Source organism: Bubalus kerabau, chromosome 10 (assembly GCF_029407905.1).
Source record: "Bubalus kerabau isolate K-KA32 ecotype Philippines breed swamp buffalo chromosome 10, PCC_UOA_SB_1v2, whole genome shotgun sequence".
NCBI classification, from domain to species: domain Eukaryota; kingdom Metazoa; phylum Chordata; class Mammalia; order Artiodactyla; family Bovidae; genus Bubalus; species Bubalus kerabau.
The window spans coordinates 32,920,359-32,928,951 of NC_073633.1; the positions used below are offsets into that span (position 1 = coordinate 32,920,359).

Genomic DNA, 8,593 nt, shown 5'->3' on the forward strand with positions numbered 1-8,593 from the left:
GGAAGTAGAATAGAAATTTGATTAGAGATTCAATATGAGATTTTGTGTATCTGTCTATACTTTTAATTTCTTTGTATATCTAAGTCTTGATCTGTAGCTGAAATTCCAGAACTGAGCCTGGTAGTTTTATGTGTGAAAGAAAGGCAATGCCAAAGAATGCTCAAACTACCGCACAATTGCACTCATCTCACACACTAGTAAAGTAATGCTCAAAATATTCCAAGCCAGGCTTCAGCAATATGTGAACCATGAACTTTCTGAGGGTCAAGCTGGTTTTAGAAAAGGTAGAGGAACCAGAGATCAAATTGCCAACATCCGCTGGATCATGGAAAAAGCAAGACAGTTCCAGAAAAGCATCTATTTCTGCTTTATTGACTATGCCAAAACCTTTGACTGTGTGGATCACAATAAACTGTGGAAAATTCTGAAAGAGATGGGAATACCAGACCGCCTGATCTGCCTCTTGAGAAATTTGTATGCAGGTCAGGAAGCAACAGTTAGAACTGGACATGGAACAACAGATGGTTCCAAATAGGAAAAGGAGTACGTCAAGGCTGTATATTGTCACCCTGTTTATTTAACTTATATGCAGAGTACATCATGAGAAATGCTGGACTGGAAGAAACACAAACTGGAATCAAGATTGCCGGGAGAAATATCAATAATCTCAGATATGCAGATGACACCACCCTTATGGCAGAAAATGAAGAGGAACTAAAAAGCCTCTTGAAAGTGAAAGTGGAGAGTGAAAAAGTTGGCTTAAAGCTCAACATTCAGAAAACGAAGTTCATGGCATCTGGTCCCATCACTTCATGGGAAATAGATGGGAAAGCAGTGGAAACAGTGTCAGACTTTATTTTGGGGGGCTCCAAAATCACTGAAGATGGTGATTGCAGCCATGAAATTAAAAGACGCTCACTCCTTGCAAGGAAAGTTATGACCAACCTAGATAGCATATTCAAAAGCAGAGACATTACTTTGCCAACAAAGGTCCGTCTAGTCAAGGCTATGGTTTTTCCTGTGGTCATGTATGGATGTGAGAGTTGGATTGTGAAGAAGGTTGAGTGCTGAAGAATTGATGCTTTTGAACTGCGGTGTTGGAGAAGACTGTTGAGAGTCCCTTGGACTGCAAGGAGATCCAACCAGTCCATTCTGAAGGAGATCAGCCCTGGGATTTCTTTGGAAGGAATGATGCTAAAGCTGAAACTCCAGTACTTTAGCCACCTCATGTGAAGAGTTCACTCATTGGAAAAGACTCTGATGCTGGGAGAGATTGGGGGCAGGAGGAGAAGGGGACGACAGAGGATGAGATGGCTGGATGGCATCACTGACTCGATGGACGTGAGTCTGGGTGAACTCCGGGAGTTGGTGATGGACAGGGAGGCCTGGCATGCTGCAATTCATGGGGTCGCAAAGAGTCAGACACGACTGAGCGACTGAATGGAACTGAACTGATGCTTAAAGAATTGAGGAGTTTTTATCCTTCACTGTATAAGTATGAAGTATTTTCCTACTTCAAGGATTTGTTAGTAAATAAAATAAAGCCTCTTAAAGGAATTCTGTTAGTATTGCTTTATGGAGATTAAGTACTATCTTGAATCTAATATTCCCCAAATTTCCCCCTAACAAGGAAAACTGAATTTTTACTGTTTTATATATGCCATCTTTTTCAAAAAAAAAAATTCTCAAAGAAATTATGACTCAGAGCATTTTTATATGAGAATCCAAATTCAAATAATCAAAATAAATTCTTATACAACACAGGTAGGTTTGATAATGGTTTTTATAAAATAGGTATGCATCCTCTCCCTGATCTTATCAAAATGGTATATAACACAAGGATTTAAAATTCTGGAAAATGTAAAATAATTTATTAATCAATTAGAATTATAACTCTGACAGTTTTATAATGAGTCCACTGGAATATAACCTCTATGATTGTTACTTGTTTAAAATTTTGGTTTAGGTTTAATAAAGTAATTAGTGGATCTTTTCTTGGTAAGTTTTAATAAAGTAATTAGTGGATCTTTTCTGGGTAATTTTTAAAATAAGATTAAGTACTGAAGCATTGGTCATGGTGAGGATGTGTATATGGTTGTGTGTGTGACATACCTTTCTAGAGCATTCATTTCTTTGGTTCATGTTAGCAAATGTGTTCACTTTTGCTACTTAAAAATTATGTTTGCTACCTTTAAAAAAGGTGTAAATAAATAGAATGTTTGTGGCCCTTGGGGGTTATATTTACAGTGTTCCTGGGCTTTGTTAGTTAATAAATAATTATATATGGCAGAAGATTCTCAATTTTCCACCTTTAAGTTGGCAAAGACTCTGTTCTTGACCAAACTTTATTCAGACTCCTCTGAGCCCTCGTCTCCACTAGACCTCAACCTGGGGCACACCCCTGATGGGCTTGCATAGCCCAGTTGTAGCAAGAATCCTGCTAAATTATTATAGAAGAAATTCCCCAGCCTTGATACCTAATAAAATTTCTAAACCTCTATTCTTGATATCTGATCATCCTTTCCTGCCCTCAGTAAGCACCTGTAAAGTCAGTTTAGCAAGAATTCTTCATATCTTTAGGTATTTCTATTCACTGTCATGCTCCCTTCCCCCAACTGCTGCTCTTTGGCAGTAAATTCCCACTTGTTTTATTTTATTTTTTTTTTAATTTTATTTTATTTTTAAACTTAACATAACTGTATTAGATTTGCCAAATATCAAAATGAATCCGCCACAGGTATACATGTGTTCCCCATCCTAAACCCTCCTCCCTCCTCCCTCCCCATTCCATCCCTCTGGGTCGTCCCAGTGCACCAGCCCCAAGCATCCAGTATCGTGCATCGAACCTGGACTGGCAACTCATTTCATACATGATATTTTACATGTTTCAATGCCACCACTTGTTTTAATTGTATTGGAAAATGACCTCATTTCTTTGTATATAATTTCATTCATTTATTTTTGGCTGTGCTGGGGCTTCGGTGCTGCACAGGCTTGTTTCAGGTTCAGCAAGTGGGAGCTACTGTCTAGCTGCAGTGCATGGGCTTCTCATTGCAGTGGCTTCTCTTGCTGCAGATCATGGGTTCTATGGCATTCGGGCTTCAGTAGTTGTGGCACAAGGGCCCAGTAGTTGCAGCTCTTGGGCTCTAGAGCACAGATTCAATAGTTGTGGTGCATGGGCTTAGTTGCTTTGCAGCATGTTGGATAGTCCCAGACCAGGGATGGAACCCATGTTTCCTTCATTGGCAGGTAGATTTTTCACCACTGAGCCACCAAGGAAGCCTGGGAATTGACCACACTTCCATACTGAGATCTCTTTTTCCATACTGCAGTAGTTTCTGAATAAAATTAGTTTTTGCCAAACTAAAAACAGAGTTACCATATGATCCAACAGTCCCACTCCTGGGCATATAGCTAAAAAAAGATGAAAATTTTAGTTTTAAAAGCGACACTTACCTCAATGTTCACAGAAATACTGTGTACAATAGCCAAGACATGGAAGCACCCTAAATGCCCATCAATGGATGAATGGGTAAAGAAGATATGGTGTTTATATATATATATATACATATATATATATATATATTTATACAATGAAGTATTATTCAGCCATTAAAATGAATGAAACAATTCCATTTGCAGCAACATGGATGGACCTGGAGATTTTCATACTAAGTGAAGTAAGTTAGAGAAAGACAAATATCATACGCTATCACTTATGAAATCTTAAAACATGATATAAATGAAATTATTTACAAAACTTATTTCTTTCTCACAGACATAGAAAGCAAACATGGCTATCAAAGGGGAAAGAGTTGGGGAGGGAGAAATTAGGAGTTTGAGATTAACATATACATGTGGTGCCTGGCAAGCTGCAGTCCATGGGGTCACAAAGAGTCAGACATGACTGAGCATGCACATATGCATATACACACTCGTATATATATATATAAAATAGATAAACAACAAGGACCTACTTACTGTATAGCACAGGGAACTGTATTTCAATATCTTGTAATAACTTGTAATGGAAAAGAACCTGAAAAAGAATGCATATACATACATACATACACACACACACACACACTGAAGTCACTTTGCTATATACCTGAAACTAACATAACATTGTAAAACAACTATACTTTAATTTTTTTAAGTTCTTTTTAATTAAAAAATATCAGTTTTTGCCACTTAAACTATTGTCATTCTTTTTTTTTAACAGTCCTGTCGGTAAAATAAATGTTAATTACTTTAGCTAAAGTCATAAAATGGGTGATAAAACTGTATTAGAATAGTCCTTCAAAATATGAGTAGCAATGCAACATAATAGGATCTGGTTTTGTTCATCAAGGAAAATAAAAGGACAAATTTATCCTACAATAAAATGTCTGCTTATTCCAAAGTCTGAAAGAGAATATTAAAAGAAAAAATACAATGTGGAATGAAGTTTCAAGAAGTAAATTGTTCGCCTTGGTCATATATACATACATATGAATATAAATATAAATTAAACTATATAATATTTAAATAATGATACTGAAAAGAAAAAAATGAAACATATTAATATTTTGGCAAAGTTTGCATAGTTCAGTTTTGATAGGTTTATTTTTTTTAACTTAGGAATGTTTTACCGCCAAATACTGTATTGAATGAAGACTCAGTTCAGTTCAGTTCAGTCGCTCAGTCGTGTCCGACTCTTTGCGACCCCATGAATCACAGCACGCCAGGCTTCCCTGTCCATCATCAACTCCCAGAGTTCACTCAAACTCATGTCCATCGAGTCAGTGATGCCATCCAGCCATCTCATCCTCTGTCATCCCCTTCTTCTCCTGCCCCCAACCCCTCCCAGCATCAGACTCTTTTCCAATGAGTCAACTCTTCACATCAGGTGGCCAAAGTATTGGAGTTTCAGCTTTAGTATCAGTCCTTCCAAAGAACACCCAGGATTGATCTCCTTTATTTTTTTTTTATTTTTTAAATTTATTTATTTTAATTAGAGGCTAATTACTTTACAATATTGTATTGGTTTTGCCATACATCAACATGAATATGCCACGTGTTCCCAATCCTGAACTCCCCCCCACCTCCCTTTAGAATGGACCAGTTGGATCTTCTTGCAGTCCAAGGGACTCTCAAGAGTCTCCTCCACACCACAGTTCAAAAGCATCAATTCTTCGGCACTCAGCTTTCTTCACAGTCCAACTCTCACATCCATACATGACCACTGGAAAAACCATAGCCTTGACTAGACGGACCTTTGCTGGCAAAGTAAAGTCTCTGCTTTTGAATATGCTATCTAGGTTGGTCATAACTTTCCTTCCTAGAATTTGGATTTCCCTGTTAGAATGACATGACAAATTTATATTGATGTATTTGTTCTGCTCCTGACTAAAAGAACTAAATGTTATTTTTATGTGTAATTTTCCTACTTAGAGATTCTTTAGCTTACAAAAGTAATTTTTTGCACCTTATGCTGACTTTACATACTCCATTAAAGGTATAGCTAATTACTTATGAAAAGTTAATGTTTGTTCCAAATAGGAAAAGGAGTACGTCAAGGCTGTATATTGTCACCCTGCTTATTTAACTTATATGCAGAGTACATCATGAGAAATGCTGGGCTGGAAGAAGCACAAGCTGGAATCAAGATTGCTGGGAGAAATATCAATAACCTCAGATATGCAGATGACACCACCCTTATGGCAGAAAGTGAAAAGGAACTAAAAAGCCTCTTGATGAAAGTGAAAGTGGAGAGTCAAAAAGTTGGCTTAAAGCTCAACATTCAGAAAACAAAGATCATGGCATCTGGTCCCACCACTTCATGGGAAATAGATGGGGAAACAGTGGAAACAATGTCAGACTTTATTTTGGGGGCTCCAAAATCACTGCAGATGGTGACTGCAGCCATGAAATTAAAAGACACTTGCTCCTTGGAAGAAAAGTTATGACCAACATAGATAGCATATTCAAAAGCAGAGACATTACTTTGCCAACAAAGGTCCGTCTAGTCAAGGCTATGGTTTTTCCAGTGGTCATGTATGGATGTGAGAGTTGGACTGTGTAGAAAGCTGAGTGCCGAAGAATTGATGCTTTTAAACTGTGGTGTTGGAGAAGACTGTTGAGAGTCCCTTGGACTGCAAGGAGATCCAACCAGTTCATTCTGAAGGAGATCAGCCCTGGGATTTCTTTGGAGGGAATGATGCTGAAGCTGAAACTCCAGTACTTTGGCCACCTCATACAAAGAGTTGACTCATTGGAAAAGACTCTGATGCTGGGAGGGATTGGGGGCAGGAGGAGAAGGGGACAATGGAGGATGAGATGGCTGGATGGCATCACTGACTCGATGGATGCGAGTCTGAGTGAACTCCGGGAGTTGGTGATGGACAGGGAGGCCTGGCGTGCTGCAATTCATGGGGTTCCAAAGAGTCTGAAATGACTGAGCAACTGAACTGAACTGAACTGAATGTTTGTTCTATTATGTATTTTCAAAATTAATATATTTGCACTCATTAACAGGTAGTTATCCTACAATTGTTTCTGTTTTCAGATATCTATACTACTTATACTACTGTTGTGGCTTGATTTGGGTCCACCAAATAGACATGTCGAAATTTTAAACCCCAATATCTATGAATATGGCCATACTTGGAAATAGGGTGTTTGCAGATATATTCCAGGTAAATAGGAGTTATCCCAAATTAGGGTAGATTAGGAGATATTTCTCCCTGTTCTGAAGGCCTTAAAGAAATCTTCCCTCCAAGGTATTTCTAAAAATTACTTCTTATATACATTATTCCTTAAGAATTTAGGTTCAAGGTTTCTGTATACTTTGATTTTAAATACTCTATATGTAAGTCTCTTTTCAAAGGTGAATGTCTCTGCTTCCTAAGTGAAAGATAAAATGGACTCAATATCTTTGTGTAATCAAATCAAGGACAAACAGAAGATTCTTTCTGAGTGTGACCATCAACACTGAACATTAGTAATCAACAAGAGCTCTTCACAATACAGTGAAGAAATCCCTCATCACTTTAGAGATCTCCTGTAATTCACTAGTTGTTTGCATACTCTCCTCATTGCAACCCTCATTTCATGATTCCTGAATGTGTAAATAACAGGATTTAGGAAAGGAGTGAGAACTGCATCAAATATAGCCAGAAACTTCCCCAGATGTGTGGAGGAAAATGGCCATATATAAAAAAACATCAAAGGACCAAAGAACAAGACTACTACAGTGATGTGAGCTGAAAGTGTGGACAGAGCCTTGGATGAACTCACTGAAGACTGTTTCTGAACAGTGAGAATGATGATAATGTAGGAAATGATCAGAATGAAGAAGGAGCCAACAGAGATGAATCCACTGTTGGCTGTGACCACGAACTCTAGTTGGTATGTGTCTATGCAGGCAAGTTTGATCAACTGAGGAAGGTCACAGTAAAAGCTGTCCAACACATTTGGGCCACAGAAAGGTAAGTTTACCACGCAAGCTAGTTGAACCATGGAGTGGATAAGGCCAATAATCCAGGCAGCCACTATAAAGAAAACACACATCCTTGGACTCATGATGGTCAGATAGTGGAGAGGCTTACATATGGCAACATATCTGTCAAAAGCCATGGCTATAAGCAGCACCACCTCCACACCACCAATGATGTGGATGAAGAAGATCTGAGTGATGCAGCCACTAAAAGAGATGACTTTATGCTTTCTGAAAAGATCATAAATCATCTTGGGAGAAAAGATGGTAGAAAATCCCAGGTCAATGAAGGAGAGGTTGGCCAACAGAAAGTACATGGAGGAGTGTAAGTGAGGGTCAGAGATAACAGTGAGCAGAATGAGCAAGTTTCCCATTGTGCTTGCTATGTAAAAACTAGAGGAGAACACAAAGAGGAGAAGTTGAATCTCCCAGGAACTGGTGAGTCCCAGGAACACAAACTCTGACACCATAGACTGATTTGCTCCATACATTGGCTTTGTAGGTTTTGCTACCTGAAGGACAACAGAAAAATGTAAATTATGATGATTATGTTAATAAACTAGAAGATAAACCAAAGTCATGCAAGCCTATTTCTACTTTTGCATGAAAATTACCTCACAGCCTTTGCAGCATGATCACACAGAAAAATTAGTTGCTGTCATGTGGAGCTATTCTCCACCCCCAAGTTGGCTTTCCATTCAATGCCTTCTTTTTCCTTTTCGGGTGAGTGTTCTGACATTACTCCTGAAATACATGATGGTCAACAAGAGTAACAGGAATTCAACCCCAAACCTTTTGACTTTGGATTTTAAATTAATATGACCTACCTCAGTCATATAGAACTAATCACTATTGCAATCTTTCAGGAAGTTACCTTCCTCTGGCCCTTCCTGTGGGAACATTTCATCTTCAATATTACTCAGATGCTTACCACATCTACAAATTCTTGTTTTATTATTACTAGCCGTTTATTTTACTACCCTGTGTATTATATTGAGCTAAGTACAGTTCTAACTCACCAAGGGGACTGTAAACTTCTTGAAGGCAAAGATTATGACCATTCATATCTGACTGCTTGAAGCAATGAAAAAGTGGCCCACACAGAGAGGTGCAAGT

The 8,593-nt window shown here is 38.3% G+C and overlaps 1 protein-coding gene across 1 annotated transcript; it reads right to left on the reverse strand.

Annotated features, from left to right (window-relative positions):
• Window positions 1–7,026: 7,026 nt before the first annotated feature.
• Window positions 7,027–7,968, reverse strand: LOC129620554 (olfactory receptor 4F3/4F16/4F29-like). The gene has a single exon (XM_055536369.1). The coding sequence runs from the start codon at window positions 7,966–7,968 to the stop codon at window positions 7,027–7,029; it is 942 nt and encodes a 313-aa protein (XP_055392344.1).
• Between the last annotated feature and the right edge of the window lie 625 nt (window positions 7,969–8,593).

Coding starts and splice junctions, on each gene's coding strand:
- LOC129620554 (XM_055536369.1), bottom strand. CDS start 7,968: ATGTATGGAGCAAATCAGTCTATGGTGTCAGAGTTTGTGTTCCTGGGA.